Source organism: Chlamydomonas reinhardtii, chromosome 2 (genome assembly GCF_000002595.2).
Source record: "Chlamydomonas reinhardtii strain CC-503 cw92 mt+ chromosome 2, whole genome shotgun sequence".
NCBI classification, from domain to species: Eukaryota; Viridiplantae; Chlorophyta; class Chlorophyceae; order Chlamydomonadales; family Chlamydomonadaceae; genus Chlamydomonas; species Chlamydomonas reinhardtii.
In genome coordinates this window covers 6074001-6089394 of record NC_057005.1, presented here as the reverse complement: position 1 = coordinate 6089394, position 15394 = coordinate 6074001, and the positions used below count along the sequence as shown (strand labels likewise).

At 61.9% G+C, this 15394-nt stretch overlaps 5 protein-coding genes across 5 annotated transcripts; 2 read left to right on the top strand and 3 right to left on the bottom strand.

Annotated features, from left to right (window-relative positions):
- Positions 1–275: 275 nt before the first annotated feature.
- CHLRE_02g113050v5 (uncharacterized protein) lies at positions 276–2979 on the bottom strand. Its single transcript, XM_001699853.2, has 6 exons — positions 2774–2979; positions 2311–2553; positions 1796–2062; positions 1623–1682; positions 1285–1407; positions 276–936 (listed from the first exon to the last, which is right to left on the bottom strand). The coding sequence occupies exons 1-6, from the start codon at positions 2912–2914 to the stop codon at positions 763–765; spliced, it is 1008 nt and encodes a 335-aa protein (XP_001699905.1). The 5' UTR covers positions 2915–2979; the 3' UTR covers positions 276–762.
- Positions 2980–3119: 140 nt separating this feature from the next.
- Positions 3120–6278, top strand: CHLRE_02g113000v5 (uncharacterized protein). The gene is made up of 10 exons (XM_001699626.2): positions 3120–3248; positions 3544–3552; positions 3795–3866; positions 3983–4072; positions 4472–4489; positions 4616–4708; positions 4860–4919; positions 5147–5202; positions 5332–5401; positions 5602–6278. Exons 1-10 carry the CDS (start codon positions 3230–3232, stop codon positions 5622–5624), a joined length of 510 nt encoding a protein of 169 aa, XP_001699678.1. The 5' UTR covers positions 3120–3229; the 3' UTR covers positions 5625–6278.
- Positions 6279–6287: 9 nt separating this feature from the next.
- On the bottom strand, positions 6288–8499 carry CHLRE_02g112950v5 (uncharacterized protein). The gene is made up of 8 exons (XM_001699854.2): positions 8329–8499; positions 8048–8107; positions 7862–7943; positions 7559–7695; positions 7177–7305; positions 6923–7006; positions 6743–6799; positions 6288–6605 (listed from the first exon to the last, which is right to left on the bottom strand). The coding sequence occupies exons 2-8, from the start codon at positions 8048–8050 to the stop codon at positions 6420–6422; spliced, it is 678 nt and encodes a 225-aa protein (XP_001699906.2). The 5' UTR covers positions 8051–8107; positions 8329–8499; the 3' UTR covers positions 6288–6419.
- Positions 8500–8649: 150 nt separating this feature from the next.
- Positions 8650–12175, top strand: CHLRE_02g112900v5 (uncharacterized protein). The gene is made up of 3 exons (XM_043059916.1): positions 8650–9363; positions 9769–9884; positions 10076–12175. The coding sequence occupies exons 1-3, from the start codon at positions 9027–9029 to the stop codon at positions 11144–11146; spliced, it is 1524 nt and encodes a 507-aa protein (XP_042927550.1). The 5' UTR covers positions 8650–9026; the 3' UTR covers positions 11147–12175.
- Positions 12176–12177: 2 nt separating this feature from the next.
- Positions 12178–15299, bottom strand: CHLRE_02g112850v5 (uncharacterized protein). The gene is made up of 9 exons (XM_001699855.3): positions 15030–15299; positions 14885–14934; positions 14570–14710; positions 14122–14406; positions 13688–13835; positions 13291–13451; positions 12889–13100; positions 12479–12722; positions 12178–12314 (listed from the first exon to the last, which is right to left on the bottom strand). The coding sequence occupies exons 1-9, from the start codon at positions 15058–15060 to the stop codon at positions 12204–12206; spliced, it is 1383 nt and encodes a 460-aa protein (XP_001699907.1). The 5' UTR covers positions 15061–15299; the 3' UTR covers positions 12178–12203.
- Between the last annotated feature and the right edge of the window lie 95 nt (positions 15300–15394).

Sequence of the window (15394 nt, the reverse complement as noted above, 5' to 3'; positions counted from 1 at the left end):
GGATACACAGAGGGAGGGGCAGGTGTCGGACTATTTGGGTGACGCAACGGAGCGGAGGAACGTCGCCGCTGCTGTTGCTGCACAACCGCGCTCCTGTACTGCGACTGGAGTAGTGGTGAGCAGAGTGGTGGGGGGTGCCTTGGGACACAGTCTGCGCCACAGCGGTCAGGGGGCAGCCCCACGGCACCATTCTGCTTGAGCAGGCTAGATGCAGGGTGTAAGCGACAAGTGTATGGATGGAGATGGGGCCGAGTTTGGGGATGCATGCAGCCGGATGAGGAACACAGGTTCTATAGATCTGAGTAAACACACAGCATGCATTTGCGTGCGGCAGGGTCAGGGGCTCCCCTGGGTGGGGTGTGCGACTGAGTGATGGCATGTTTACCGTGGGTCACAGGCGGGCGGCGATCCCCCTCAGCATCGCAGCGGCGAGTCTGGACGACAAGCCGACAGGGCTAGTACAACGTCTCTTGGTGTCGCGCATATTCGCGTTTGCGTTTCGACAGCACTCCGCTAATGGCTCTCTAGGGGTGGCGGCTTTCCCCGGCCCAAACGCGTATCGGCATATGGTGGCCCTTTGGACCATGGAAAAGCCATACGCCTCACTCGTTAACATGGTCTCGTCGGTCTCGCCGCCTGCCAAACATTTGATTATCCTTCGCCGTAGCCCAAGTGTGGGCCCGGTCAGGGACCCATGTATTCCCGTGCAAGCATAGTGGCCACCGACTAAATTTACCCTCACTCCCGCGACCTACATCCCAATCAGTGGGTTGACGGGCCTGCATCAGCAGCCACTAGACCTCCCGCGCCTTCAGCCACAGCCGCCTCGGCAGCCGCCCTAGCCGCCGCTTCATCAGCTGCAAGCGCCTCCTGCGCCTCGCCAGGCCAGTTGACGGTGGCGCCGTGGCAGCCGCATCCCACCACTCGGTGCAGCAGCTGCGAGTTACGGAGGTACACGAGCCGCAGTCAGGCAGGAAAGAGGGCCTCGCTGGCAACAGGTCCAGCATCAGGTTGGATTGATGCGCAACTTGGGTTTCCCTCAGCGCGTGGCTCAGTGAATCCAGACTCCAGTGGCAGAGAAAGCTCACTTCACCGCGGTACCACGACGCCAAACACTCCAGAACTGTTGCTGCGGCCAGCCATGTGCACCCTGCGGCCGGCCACCTGCCCCACACTCCCATGCCCAGTCCACACTTCCCTGCCCAGTCCATACTACCCTGCTCAGTCCACACTACCGTACCCTGCCCAGTCCACACTACCCTGCCAGTTGAGTCACCCACTCACCGCCATGTCCTTGACGCCCCACGCGCGCACCGACAGCCCGGCCGCCAGCGCCCGCTGCACCGCGGAGGGCGTCAGCACGTTGGCGCGCGGGCACAGCTGCTGCAGCCCTGCAGCCAGCGCCTCCTGCGCGACACCGCCCAGCCACCAGGGCCGTCCGTGGGCGGCACAGTACGTGAGTGCCATGCCCGTGGAGCGGACACGTTGGCCAGCGCGGCCTTGCATTGCAGTCCGTTCGAGCCGCCAGCGGCGGTGTGGATACGCCCGTGTACTGTACCCCAAAGTCCAGCTTGGCAGGCTATGTGGCCACCACGCTGACTCGCCCGGACATTGCGGCCCACCTGTATCCGCTCCTCGGTTAACTCGTGAATCAGCCAGCCGTGTACCAGCCCTGGCAGCACCTGGCGGCAATGCGTATGGAGGAGAACACAAGATAATGATCATGTCCAAACCCGCAAGTCCTGAAGTGAGCACACGCACATGGCTTCGCACTGCCTTCCAGTACCATGCTTGCCTTGCGCGACCTCATGAGCTGCTGCAGGTGGAACGACGTGATGGTCAGCCCGGCAGCGGCGAAGTGCTCATGGCGCGGCGCATGCCCTTGCACACTGCCACCATCGCTTCCAGCACCGCCACCAGCTGCCGTCACGTCTGCTGCTGCTGTCCGGCCTGAGCCCACCGCCTCGGGCAGCAGCGTGCCGCCGCCGGCTGCCACCCAGCCGGCCGCCACCAGCTGCTCTGCCACCCGGGCCGCCAGCTCCGGCTGCTGGCTCTTGAGCTCCTGCAGGGCCAAACATGAGCAGTCGACCGAGGGAACGGACAGCCCACGGTTCCATGGCATGCAAAACATCTTGACCCTGCACCCACAAACCTGTTGGCCCTAGTGGGCCCCGAGCCGACCTTACACTTGTATGCCGTGAGTGGTATACTGGTATGCAACATCCTATCGGACCCCAGCCCTCCCGCGCCTTGCATCGTAAGGATCCGGAGCCCCAGACACTCGGGCTCGGCCGTTCGCCCTCGGCTCACCAGGTGAATGTGGGCCCTGCTGCGGTAGCGCCGCAGCAGGTCGGCGAGTAGCGGCACCCGCTGAGCCGCGAAGTCAGGTGACAGCCATGAGCCTGCGTCCAGCTGCGCGAGCTCAGCCCAGGTCACCTCGCTGACGGGCCCCTGCAGACCGGGCGCACCGGCGTTTGCCGTGTCGCGTGTGGTGCGCCCAAGCCGCTCGTCATGCAGGATGACCGGCACGCCATCCGCTGTAAGCTGCACGTCCTGTACGGGGTACGGGGCAGGGGGGTAACACACGTACCGTAAACAAGGGTGCGGCATTGGCACGCGTATGCCATCCGCTCCTCCAACCCCCTGGCCCGCGCTCAGCTATATCAGATACGCGGTTACACACTTCCGAACTACGCCAACCTGCGCCTGCCCTTGTCCCACCCGCTCCTCCGACCCCCTGGCCCTCGTATGCCTTCGACCCCCTGAACCGCACCGTCTCGAAATGAGAGAACCCCGCGTCCAGAGCGCTGTCGAACGAAGTAAACGTGTTTTCGGGGGCCCGAGAACTATATCCCCGATGTGCGATTATTGTGAAGCTCTTCGCAGCTGCCGGTAAGTGGGCCGGTAAGTGCATGGGTGGTTGCCCGAGTCGTCGAAGAGGAGCTGACGCAAGTGATGAAAGCGACAATCAAGCTGTCATTTAAAATATCCTGCTATATAAATGCAAGGGGCGATTGAAGGAGGGGGGAGCCTGCGGAGCTGGTTCCGGCTTGTGGATTTGCGGGCCCATCGCGACCTTGAACTAGCAAATACATAAGTTCGCGTTTCAAAGTGAATACAATCTGTGCGCACCTGATCGTAGTTGAAAGAGAGAACATTTTCATTAGTGCCACAGTGACTCTTCAGCAGGGCAAATTCCTTCGTCTTCTGCGGAGCAACAACTTCAGAAATGTCGCATCCTCCTCCCGGTGAGCTAGCTTGGCTTTTGACGCCTACGACGAGCCGGGCCCCGAGGGCTATCGAGGCTTGGACTTTCAGCAGCGCCCTGGCCAACCTTGCAGCTTACTGGGCGTCTCATTGTGCTCGTGCGGGATGGTCTAGTCACATGCGGCATGCGCTCACGTTGCGAAAGTGCAGCGGGCAGGGAGGGCGTTCACTAAGGCGTCAACTACTCGCGAGCCCCTTTGCGAAGTGTCCAGGGACTTGAGGCCAACAAATGGCTTTGTCGAAACGTAGCTGAATCCTCTCGTTCTCATAATGCAGGCTACCCAGGTGCGGAGTTCGAGTTCGAGAGGCTTTGAATGGCAGGGTCGTGTGCGCGGGTCTGCGAGGGCGTCCGAAGGGTGGCCCTCAGCCCCTGCCCGTTCGGCGGTGCGCAGAGCCGTCATACTAGGTTACAGGAACAAAGGACACTACGTGCTCTTTTCAGTTAGCTGAAAGCCAGCCGTGGTTTCTACATGGACTGACACTTAACCCTATCGTATGGTCTCCCTGCCTACTTGCGCGTTCCGCAGGCGCCCCTGGCTACCCGCCCGGCTATCCGCCGCCGGCGGGCTACCCGCCTCAGCCAGGCTACCCTGCTCCCGGTACGCAGTTTATGTTGATGTTCAGCTCTTTGCTGTGCTCTTGCTTGTTGAGGAGGACGTACATGTAACGAGGATGAACATGGGCTCATGTGCTCACATCGCCCCGTGGCTTGCAGCTGGCTACCCGCCCCAGCCTGGATACCCGCCCCAGCCGGGCTACCCGCCGCAGCCAGGCTACCCGCCGCAGCCAGGCTACCCGCCTCCCGGTGCGTGAACATGACTGCATGCCAGCGTGCATGGCTGCTGCTTCGTCCCAGTCGCTGCATCCTCCCAGTTGTTGCTTTGTGCCAGTTTGCTGCTTCGTCCCAGTTGCTGCTTTGTCCCAGAGGGGACGCTGGTGGTGTATTGGTGTATGAATAACTGTAGGGATACAGTGGCATCAAAAGAGGCCTATTTGGCGACGCGCCCGGGCTTAACAGCTAGCGAGGCGCCCGCATGAGCCTGCCCGACTTCCGCGGAATTGTTGCACGTCATAAGCACAACCTTCGTACCTGCCTTCGTATTCGGATTGCGCATGCTCGTTTACATATAGCATCGCGGTTGGTTGCCTCTGACAAGTGCCTGGTGTTCTTGCGTGCATGGTCATCCTGTCTGTCACCTTTCAGCTGGCTACCCTGCGCCAGGTGCGGTATCGCGTAGCTGCAATGTAGTCCAACAAGTGTGGAATTGCCCTTGCCCATTGCCGCGTCATCGACGTGCACATCAATTTAACACCAGCTTACACCCTTTGCCGCCGCCATGCCCTGCAGGTTACCCACCGCAGCCGGGCTACCCGCCGGCCCCCCACGGCTACCCGCCCGCGCCGCATGGCTACCCGCCGCAGCATGGATATCCCCCGCCCGGTGAGAGCGCATTTGCGGCACGTTGGCGGAGTGCCAGCTGTTTGCCACGCACTCCCTAATGCTGCGTCGCGGCCCTTGCCTTTGGAACCGTGCACCTGCTTCCGACTATGCTGCAGTAACGAGTCCCAAATCGTTTGCCCACCACGTGCAGGCGCCTACCCTGCCCCGCACACAGTGGTGGTGCCAGTGGCCGTGCATGGCGCGCCCCACGGTGAGCTGTCGCAGTCCACAATTACTTCGCGCTCAAGAACTATGCGATGGTTACGTACATGAGCCTGTGTGTGCCACAAGCACCAGCAGCCGGTGCCCGGCATGTGTAGGATAATTTTGGAACAGCCGCCGCGCGCGATCCTATCTACCTCCTGCCTACGTCTGCACGGGCGCATGCATTGAGCCCCCGTACCTCCATTCCTTGTGCTCATATCGGGGCGTCCCCAGGCGCATACCCTCACGGCTTCAAGAAGCACAAGGGCTACAAGTACAAGGGACACAAGGTGAGGTGCTTCTTCGGTACCGGTTTGCAGAGGTTGTTATGAAACACCACACGATGGCGTTGGCCCATGATGTGGGGGTTAACCTGTGCTGAAGCTGCCGGCTGTGACTGTATCCTGTCGCCGCTGCAGGGCCACTATGGCGGCCACTACGGCAAGCACAAGGGCGGCCACTATGGCGGCCACTACGGGAAATACAAGGGTACGCAGCGCTCACTTGGGAGGCCCGCGCCGACAGGCGACAACTTTACTAAGGCTCTGCGTGGGAAGACACCCTGCCAAGAAGGGTGTCCTTATGGCTCGCCTCTGCACGGTTCCGCAGCTCGCTATGCCTGCCTATGGATCCCTGCCGTTTCCTTACGCGCGTTCGCCGACGCCCGTTGCTTGTGCGCTGCTGTACAGGCCATGGAAAGCACAAGTGGTGATCACGCGGCCTGCACGGGCCATCTTAAACCTGCCATGTAACGCGGCTGGCTGCTGAGCCTGCATCATGAGATTGGCGTAGTATGAATGCGACATTACAAGAAGGGACAGTCGGTACCAGTCGGCGGCGTATGGTACCTTGGTACGTGTGGATGCATCAGTCATTGCGCATTGCACAGAGCCCAGGTGCATTGTAACACTAATCTTAAAGAGGTGTGCCCTCTGCTTGCCTGGCTTTGGGACTGTCGTCGTCGAAGTGAGGAGACGCGGTGGCACAGAGAGAGGCGGCTTGATTTGTCGCTCGTTGACGACTCAGTGCTGCCGCACTTTCAGCGGTACACCGCTTTGTAGTCCGATGTGCTTTGGCTTATGATTGTTTGTTGTGGTGTGCGTTATTGTGTTTATGGGTCGATTAATGCAGCGCGGGGAATTGCGAGAGGGCGTGTGGTCACGGAGTGGGAAGACCCCAGAAGACCAAGTGACCGCATGTTACAAGCACAATCTTCGTACCTGCTTCATACTCGTATGCGCAATGCATGTTACAGTATAAAACGGCTTCACATTGTTGGCCGTCGCAGTCATGCGCAACAGCGTAAGCACGAGCTCACCACTCAAGCCAGCCAATACCGGTATAAGCCCTGTAATCAGTATGGGCATCAAACCCGCACCCTCCGTCCCAAACAGCCATGCTCCTATCACACCAGCCGCCACCGCAGCACCCTAACCTGTACTTCTGTAGGCTGCAACACCACGGCCGTGCTCATCCAGGGGCACCCTGAGGGGCACCCCTGTGCTCATCAGAGCAGTTCCCTAGACGTGACCGCCGCCATCCACTTGACCGCCAGCTCTGTGGACCGGAAGTACAGCGACTGGCGCAGCTGCAACGGCAGTGCCACCGCACTCGCAGCTGCTGAGGGCGTGACGTCCGCAGCGGCTGTCCTGGACCCGGACAGCGGTGTTCCGAACCGCTGCGTAAATGTCACCTGCGAAATGGAGAACGACACCGCTCATCCCGGGCACGGTATGCTGCGCGGCGTTATCCCACCTGCACGATCTACATCAACCCCCAAAACAACTTTCCCCCGGCACCCACATCTGTCCCTTATGCTTCCGAACACACCTGTCCGTCCACGTCAGCCATCTTTCCCCCGGGCAGTGGCCCCACGGTGACCACCATCTGCAGGCGCCGGCACGCACGACATGGGCACATCGTCCAAGGGGAGGACACACAGGAGCAGCAGAAATGGCAGTCGTGCCCTGCATCAAGTCGCCGGCGTGACCCCACACCGCAAGGACTCACGTTGGCACGGTGCTCTAGGGATGCCAGCCACCGCCGGTCATTCGACACGTCCTCATACGCACCCGCCACGAAGCAGTACGGCACCTGTCGACAGCAGGAAAGGAAACAGAGGATGACGTCAACAGCCAGACCCAAGTGAACCAACGTGATGATAGCCTGGCACGATCACTGCCGGGGCTCGGCCTTCCCAGTGGGGCGCCAAGTGGCGGCCAACGGGCGCCCGTCGGCACACCCGACGCTGCTGTGTTGCGCACCTGCTCTTGCGGCGCCTGGTCCACCATGCCCTGACCACCGGCGGCGGCGCTGGTGCCCAGCAAGCCGCTGCAGCAATAGTGCAGGAACGCCGTCCACTCCTTCTGGTCGGGGCACATCCCCGACAGCACCTGCGCGGTCGCAGCACCAGGCCTTGGCGGGACCCATCTGCGTGCTACAGCATTGGCCTGTCACGACTGTGAACAATCCTCCACAGCACCTGCGCCCGTTCGCGTTCTGACAGGACTCCCTAACCGCAAAGGCCCCGACACCAAGTGGCGCCCACCTGATAGGGGAACTTTCAGCATTGCGTCGTGGATCTTCCAACCTTGCTGCCTAAATCCGCCAAGCCGGGCGTTCAGAGTGTTCCCATGCCACGCTCACCGTGAGGGAGTCAATGACCAGCGCCACGCCCGCGGCCGACGGTGCACGCTGCATCGCGGCCTGCTGCACCGCTGCTATGAGCTGCTGCAACCGGCTGCCGCCGCTGCCGGGAGCAGGCGCCAGGTCCACCTCTGGCCCTGAGTCAGCAGTGCAGGGCAGGGTGCAGGGAAGCCAAATGCCTTGCTACGTCAAACGGGCACGGGGCCCAGCGCAACCGCGACGCGCCAAGCTGCCATCCCTCACGCTGCGCACCCTGACGCCGTAAGCCCTGCCCACATCGAGTAGATGCCCTGCCACACGCACCAATGGCGCCGCCCACCGCCGCCAGTGGCGCCTCAACATGGAATAGGTGGTTGGACTGCTGGTACTGCAACAGGCTCACCCCCTGTGTGGCAGGGAGACTTCGGTCAGTTGTGTATCCACAACGCAGCATGGGCAATGCCTTCCGGGCTGGCACCACAAGCAATGCGCAGCGAGCTTGCCTCTCACCATTTTCTTGCATGTGTACTGATATCTCTCCAGCAACTGCTCGGCCGTCACTAGCACAACCTGCGTAGGGTGGCGGGCATCGTGGCGACAACTGGCTGAACGAAAGCGTGACCGTGTGAGGCGGTGCGTCTGCACCAAGCGTCCAAACTGGACTCCCTAACTGACCCTCGCATCCAAGAGCCATGCTCATGGACACCTTACGAAAGGCGTCACAGCGAGCACCCTCCGCAGACACCGCTTCGTCGTAACCGTGCGTGTGCCACCGTGCCACGCCCGCTCACCGCGTAATTACGCTGCAGCAGAACCTTAAGATACGCCTGTACTAGGAATAACCCAGACAGCTCGAGTGAGCCCTTCACAAGCGTCAGCCCGCCGGAGCTGAGGCTGCAGCTGGCGACCGGCCCGAACTCGTCTTCTGGTAATCCTGACATTTTAAGGCAAGAGAGCAGTTATTGAAGGGTTCTGTATGAAAGAGTGGGCAGCCCTGCAAAGTGAGCGCGGCCTGCACATGCTCCATCGCTAGACCGGCCTTGCCCCCAAGTGAGAATGCCTAGCTGCTTTTGCATAGGCTTGGAACATCGTTAGACACCTGCTGCATGTACATTACCACGACGCACGCTTCCCGCTGCCCAGCATTAGAGGGCATATCGGACTCTAGGCCGCAGCTGCACAAGAGAATGCATATGCGCTGGTTGATAATGACACAAACGATGACGTAGTATGCGAGGAAACAACCACCGAGAGCCCCCGCGAGGAGCAACTTTCAGCACCTTCAACACTCGGTCTCCATATGGGACTGGGCGTGCAGCCGGCTGAATCAAAGTGGGACGAGACTTGGGACAACACGCCTGCAGCGCCGCGCAGCCAGCCGGGTCACGGAAACAGCACGGGGGTCGTCCATCACTCGGCGAGCCTTGGTGCATTGGAAGAAGCACGCTGGCCTCAGCCGCCGCGTCACGCAACAACACCTAGCACCAGTATGACGCTCAGAGACAGGGGTGGCTTCGCCTCTTCACCGTGGGGACCCGTCGACCCCCGCTCGCAGAGTAAATTTGACGCTTTCCTAAGAGGCCCGATCGCAGCGGAGGTCAGCTACTGCCTGGTCAGCGCTGGGACGATCCTGTTCAACAAGCATGCGCTGAGCACCTTCGAATTTCCAGCGCCCAACGTCCTACTGACATTTCAGTTCGGGATCGCGGTGGTGCTGCTCAAAGTGCTGCACCTTCTCGGCTTCCTGCACCTGGAGCCGATGAGATGGGACATCGTGAAGCTGTGGTTCCCAGTCAATATCATCTTCGTGCTGATGAACGCGACGGGTGCGTCGGGAAAGGGTGTCAGACCATCGGGAGGGGGTTGCAGGGTATTGCCACACACAATACTGTAGTTGTGCTCAGCACCGTGACATCCGACCGCCCAACCTCGCATCAAGCACAGACAATGGTTGTTATGGTGTGGTGGCGTTCGTGCATTGGGATGGTCTGTATTAGGACTGCACCAGTTTGATGTTCGTGGTCAGTCCTACAATTTTTGCGGGTGGAGTAGTCAGGGTGTATGCCAGGCCTGGATGCTGACCTATGACTGCTGGTTGCAGCACCACGTGCAATTTTGCGGTCTGATCTCGCCGGTGCGTGTGTTCCCCCATACGAGTCTTCGGATTTATGGGTACCGTCTTGGTCATAGGTAAGGTCCAAACACGCGCCTTCCCCTTATCACCCCTGCAGGCTTCTATGCTCTCATGTCCGTGTCCGCCGGCATGTTCACGGTGCTGAAGAACCTGTCCAACCTGCTCACAATCCTGGGCGACTGGTACTTTTTCAACAAAACGTACTCGTGGCAGGTGCGTGCTCTGGTGCCGGCGCTTACGGCGGTTGCTGCTTGTTCCAACAGTCGGGAGTCTGCTTACAATCTGCATATGTTGCTGACGCAGCAGTGGGACATTGAATGAGCTTATATTGTCCTGACGAGCCTGCCTCTGCACGCTATCTCTTGCGCCCCTGCATACCTGCCGACTCCATTCCATGTGAACAGGTGTGGGCGTGCCTCGGCCTCATGATCCTGTCGGCGGGATTGGGCGGCTGGACGGACCTGTCCTTCTCAGCGGAGGGTTACGCCTGGCAGTTAGTCAACTGCATATTCACCGCCGCGTACAGCTTGCACTTGTCCAGCGTGGTGCGTGCGGCGGGCAACGCGGCGGCCGCTAGCGCCGCAGGCTCGCACAAGGACGGCGGGCCGGGGGCGGGGCCGGGCGCCGCCAGCAGCACCGCCGACCGGGGCGGCTCCTCGCAGCACAAGTACCACGGGGAGCTGGCGGAAGCGTTGTCGCAGCGGCATAGCGTGCGCGTGGACCGCGCCGGGGGGGACGGCGGAGGGGGCACGCAAACGGCGGGCGGCGTGCCAGGGGCGCGGCGCGGCGGCGGCGGCAAACTGAATGAGCTCAGCATGGTGTACTACAACAACGTGCTGTCAGTGCCGCCACTGCTGCTGCTGTCGCTCATGTTTGGCGAGCCGATGCGGCTGCGCAACTACCAGCATGCCAGCAACCCGGAGTTCACGGTCGTGGTGCTCATGGGCGCGCTGCTGGGCTTTGGCGTCAGCTTCGCCAGCATCTGGTGCATGAGCCGCACCTCGGCCACCATCTACAGCCTGACCGGCAGCATGAATAAGGTGGTGGTGGCGGTGGTGGGCATGTACGCCTTCCGCGAGCCCATTAACTTCACCAACCTCCTCAGCATAGCCATGGGCCTGGGCGCCGGCTTCCTGTTTGTGTTCGCCAAGAGCACGCCGCAAGGGAAGGAGGATAAGGAGAAAGACCGGAGCTCCAGACCGAACAGCTCCATCGGCGTGGAGGAGGAGCGGCAGGCGCTGCTAGGCGGTGGCGAGGAGAGCGGGCAGAACGGGCTGGTAGGGGGCGCAATAGTGGGGCCATCCGTGGGGGCCGTGGGGGCCGGCCCCAACACAGGCATCGTCATCACGGTGGGCGCGGGCGGCGCCGTGGGAGGAGGCCAGATGCTGTCGGCGCGAACCAGCGGCGGCGCGGCTGGGTTAGGCCTGTCACGCGTGGTGTCAACGGGCAGCGGGGGAGGCGGCAGTTCCGTGTAGTGATGCAGCCCGAAGGTGCGGACAGGGTGCTACAGCAGGTACAAAAGCGGCCATGACGGCATGCGTGGAGGCCGCTTGTGCACTGGGTCGCCTTGTTGCGCATGCGGCCCACGCCTCTACTGATGTTAGGACTCGCAGCATGTTGAGCGCCGGGGGAACTGACGCCTGCAGTGGCCGCGGCTGCATGCCGCATATGCTCTCGCATTGGTGTCGCCCTGGCATTCCTGTGAGCCGCGAAACTGCATACGTTTGAACGTGATTTCACATGCAGGAGTTGTTTGGGCTCGGGCGATGCGGTACATCGATAACTTGCAAGCTGGTTGCGGCTGGAAGCCACCATTATAGTAACAACGAATGCATATGGGCGTGGAGCGGTCAGGCGAGAGCAGGGTACGGTCTGCCGCGTCGCGTTGCGAGGGTGTCGTGGCCAGTGTAGGCCCCGGTCGCGGCTGTAGCGGACTCGGAACAGAGGTCTAGGTAACAAGTAGGATAGCGGCACGTAGGTGCAGGACCACGGTGCAGGACGCTTGGCCCACATAGTTGCAACAGAAGATGCTCGGGGACTTGATACTCGGTTTTATGGCCATTGGTCCGGGACAGCGTTCTTCCCGGCGTGCGCGTTTCAAGACTGTGCATAGCTTGTAGACAACTGAGCAAGGCATACGTAAGAGCCTTGGGGAAGTGGGCGATTCGGGATGCAGTGGCAAGGAATGCGTTGCTGGACTAACTTAGGGGTAGGCGGTGGGCTTACTAATGTCAGGGAAAGGCGGTGTGGACAGAAGGGAAGGGGATTGCATATAAAGAGCAGGCAGCGCGTGAGGCTTGCAGCCGTGCTACGCGGTGTAACAACTGCAGTGACTTTCAACTTCATCCTGGCCGCAAGCACATATCTGCCAAGTGTCCACGCACAACAAGGCGTGTGGGAAACCCTGCACCTGCACTCGAGCAGATCACTACTGTACCCTACTGTACCATGTCCCTGTCGTGCGGGTCGGGCGAGCCCCGTATCTCCGCGCTCCGAACACTGGCCAAGCGGCTCTACAAACGCCCTGGTGCCTCAAGCCTCCCCCAGCATGGCGTACTGCATGATTCCATTCCGCAGCGGCCCCACCGAGTTGATCAGCTCCAAACCCACACCGCGCAGCGCCGCCAGAGGGGGCGCCTGCAGCTGTGGACAGGAAATGGCAGGCAACATGCGGCAACAACATTTGGGTTAGCGAATCCATGTGTGTGGGTCGCCGTTGTAGGCAAGGGCGTACTGCCGCACGCCCGGAGGCATGCAGTCCCTTCGTGCCACCTTAAGCGACGCAGCCCCACCCGCTCTGTCCGCACCTGGAAGGCCTTCTTGATTCCGTCCAGCGCCGTCACCATGGTCATCACCGCCCGCCGCCGCGGCCCCTCATACGCCTGGGCCAGCAGCCGCCCATCGCCCAGGTCGCCGCCCGCCTCCACCGCGCCCGCCAGCGCCTCCGCCAGCACGGCTGCATCGCCAAAGCCCAGGTTGACGCCCTGGCCGGCCATGGGGTGCACGGCGTGCGCGGCGTCACCCACCAGCGCCAGGCGCGGTAGGACGTACCTGTTGTTGGCAGGAGGGGCAGGGCGTGGTAGGGGAATGTGTTCGAGACAGCTTGGGTTTGTTGTTGGGTCTAGGCAAGTTGCATGCGAACGGGTGAACTGATGTAACGGCATGTGGTGCAGACAAGCAAGGGGCAACGTCCCCGGCCCGTGTGGGACCTCCTCACCGCCCAGCCTGCTTGAGCTGCAGCGGGAACGACTTGGGCGAGGTGCCCACCCACTCCAGCACCAGCGGCGGATCCCGCATGGCGCCGCCGCCACTGCTGCCGCCGCCGCCGCGGCCCACCACCGCCCCCAGGCCCGCACCCACTGCACTTGCTAGTGGGCCGAGGAGCGATGCCCCCGGCAGCGGTGCCCCCGTGGGCGGCGCGCGTAACACCTGCACCGCATCGCCAGGGGATCTGACAGCATCAGCACAACGCACGGCTCTTGCTACCGTACCCCATAGGCACTAGGCGAGACATCATCACTGGACATCGTCCCACATGTCAGTTGCGCGGACGAGGATCCCTGGGCGCGACAGCTGCAGCTCCATGCATTTCACGCCAACCTCATGAGCAGCTACGCACCTGGTTGACGGCCGCGGCGAAGTCGCGAGGGTTCTTTGCCTCCAGCGCCGCCGCTGCCTCAGGCGTGGTGCTCCACACGATGTTGCTGAAGCCGTCACGTGCCGGCAGCAGCGCCAGCGGGCCGGTGGGCAGGAAGCGCTGCCAGGCCGTGTCGGACGGCTCTAGGGGTGAGGCAAGGCGAGTGCGGAATGGCCATGCCGAACGGTACACAGGCGCAGCGAGTACGATGGAGGCGAGTCCTGAGAATGTTAAGACTTACACCCGTCGTGCCCGCAACAACAGCTTTAACAACACCATGACCGATATGCCCATCCAACGCCGCTCAATGCGGTGCTCACGGGCATCCCCAAACACACCGCAGTGATCACACCCAACCCCGTGTCGCCGTGCCGCACACCTGACGTGGTGACGGTGGCCACCAGGCCGCGCTGGCCGTAGCCCCAGCCCCAGGTGCGTAGGCCCGCCATACCCCGGATGCGGCTGCCCGCGCCGTCCGCCGCCACCACCAGCCGCGCTGCCAACACCCGCCCGTCAGCCAGGTGAAGCTGCAGCGACACACAGGTGTGGTGCAAGGGCCGGGCGATGCACGCCTCAATATGCTGCGGTGGGGGCTCCTGGCCCATGTGACCGGGCACATTTCGTGGCCGCTAGCACCCCTATGCACGTCGTGGTGCTGTTTAGCCTTTCTAGTTGGGAAACACTACCGTACCTTCTCTTGTTTCTTATGAGGTATGGCGGAAACAGCCCCCCTCTGCCAGCACCCACACGCGCAGCCCCCAACCCTGCCCACGCAGGTCCCTTGCCTTGCCAATCCCACAGGCCGCGCCTCACCTCTGCCAGACCGTGGTGCGGCGCCGAGCCCTGCGATGCGGTTGACGTTGCTGCCGGCCCCGATGCCGACGCCGAAGCCGCCGGCCCCGGCCCCGGCCCATCCGAGGGCAGCCTCAGCGCCTTGACCTCCGCTGGCCAGATGAACTCTGTGCGGCCTCCGGCCCGCTCCGCCGCCGCCAGCAGCGCCGCCTGCAGCAGGATGTTCTCCGACACCACGCCCATGCGCTCAGCGCCCGTGTCGCGGGCGTCCCAGCAGATGTGCCCTGGCGAGGAAGCATCCCATACCTGTGGGGCAACGAGCGAGTGGCCAGCTAATAGGACACGATGCGCGGACGCTTGCGTGCACGAAGGCATACACGCCGGAGACGGCAAGCACGCAGGCAGGCAGTATTAATGCCATGCCATCAGCAGCCCACACACACACGCGCGCTCTGGCACTGCTGCGCACCTGCATGCTGCTGAACGGGGCGCTGTGTGCCGCCACCTGCTCCCAGGCGCCGGCGCGCTGCAGCACAGAGATGCTGCCGGGCGTGATGGTGCTCACGCGCAGGTCCGGGTACGGCCGCGGCGTGAAGGTAAAGGACTGTGGCTGCGGTTATGGTAAGCAGGTGGGGGCAGGCTGGAAGGTGTGAGCGTGTGGGTTGGATACACCGTATGAAGAAGGCGACAGGTAGACAGGCGTAAAAGGCAACTGCTGGCCTTGGCGACACCATACGGGGCGTCCTTCGCCTGCACCTCGTGTGCAACACAGCGGTTGACATACCCGCACATCCAGCACCGCCACTCGCAGCTGCTGCGTTAACCGGTTGGAGCCTGCATGCCATCCGCGCAGGGGTGCCGGGGGCGTGTGTGGAGTGGGGTGCCACGATACGGTACACCCCACGTCCCCTCCAAACGAGCGCGCTTACCCAGCAGAGCCGCCACTGCAGCACCGACCATGCCACCTCCCACAATGGCGACGTCATATGTATTGTCCGCAGAGGCGCTGCCGCTAAGCGCACGATTGAGCGCGTTTACAAAGCCGACCTCGCCAGGCCTCCTAATGCCTGATGCTACATTCTGTGTAGTACCAGATAATGTTGCGATGAAAGCGAGGCCGCTCCGAGCGAGTCGGGTATGCAACATGATGAAAGCAGGTTTCCTGTGCTCCTCCAGCACAGGCACGCTCAAATATCCATTACAATTTATTGTTTACACATATTCACGTTTACTGGCCAATATGTATTTATGTCGCTTTCAATTCGACGCGATTTCGAGGTTTTGAGGCAACTGA

Coding starts and splice junctions, on each gene's coding strand:
- CHLRE_02g113050v5 (XM_001699853.2), bottom strand. CDS start 2,914: ATGCACTTACCGGCCCACTTACCGGCAGCTGCGAAGAGCTTCACAATA. Junction 2,554..2,773: donor GGTTCTCTCATTTCGAGACG/GTGCGGTTCAGG, acceptor TACCCCGTACAG/GACGTGCAGCTTACAGCGGA. Junction 2,063..2,310: donor GCAGGGCCCACATTCACCTG/GTGAGCCGAGGG, acceptor TTGGCCCTGCAG/GAGCTCAAGAGCCAGCAGCC.
- CHLRE_02g113000v5 (XM_001699626.2), top strand. Junction 4,920..5,146: donor CGTGCATGGCGCGCCCCACG/GTGAGCTGTCGC, acceptor GGGCGTCCCCAG/GCGCATACCCTCACGGCTTC. Junction 5,203..5,331: donor ACAAGTACAAGGGACACAAG/GTGAGGTGCTTC, acceptor TCGCCGCTGCAG/GGCCACTATGGCGGCCACTA.
- CHLRE_02g112950v5 (XM_001699854.2), bottom strand. Junction 7,306..7,558: donor TGGTCATTGACTCCCTCACG/GTGAGCGTGGCA, acceptor GCGACCGCGCAG/GTGCTGTCGGGGATGTGCCC. Junction 6,800..6,922: donor CCCTAGAGCACCGTGCCAAC/GTGAGTCCTTGC, acceptor CGGCGCCTGCAG/ATGGTGGTCACCGTGGGGCC.
- CHLRE_02g112900v5 (XM_043059916.1), top strand. CDS start 9,027: ATGACGCTCAGAGACAGGGGTGGCTTCGCCTCTTCACCGTGGGGACCC. Junction 9,364..9,768: donor CGTGCTGATGAACGCGACGG/GTGCGTCGGGAA, acceptor TCACCCCTGCAG/GCTTCTATGCTCTCATGTCC. Junction 9,885..10,075: donor ACAAAACGTACTCGTGGCAG/GTGCGTGCTCTG, acceptor CCATGTGAACAG/GTGTGGGCGTGCCTCGGCCT.
- CHLRE_02g112850v5 (XM_001699855.3), bottom strand. CDS start 15,060: ATGGTCGGTGCTGCAGTGGCGGCTCTGCTGG. Junction 14,711..14,884: donor TGGCGGTGCTGGATGTGCGG/GTATGTCAACCG, acceptor CCATAACCGCAG/CCACAGTCCTTTACCTTCAC. Junction 13,101..13,290: donor TCGCCGCGGCCGTCAACCAG/GTGCGTAGCTGC, acceptor GATGCGGTGCAG/GTGTTACGCGCGCCGCCCAC.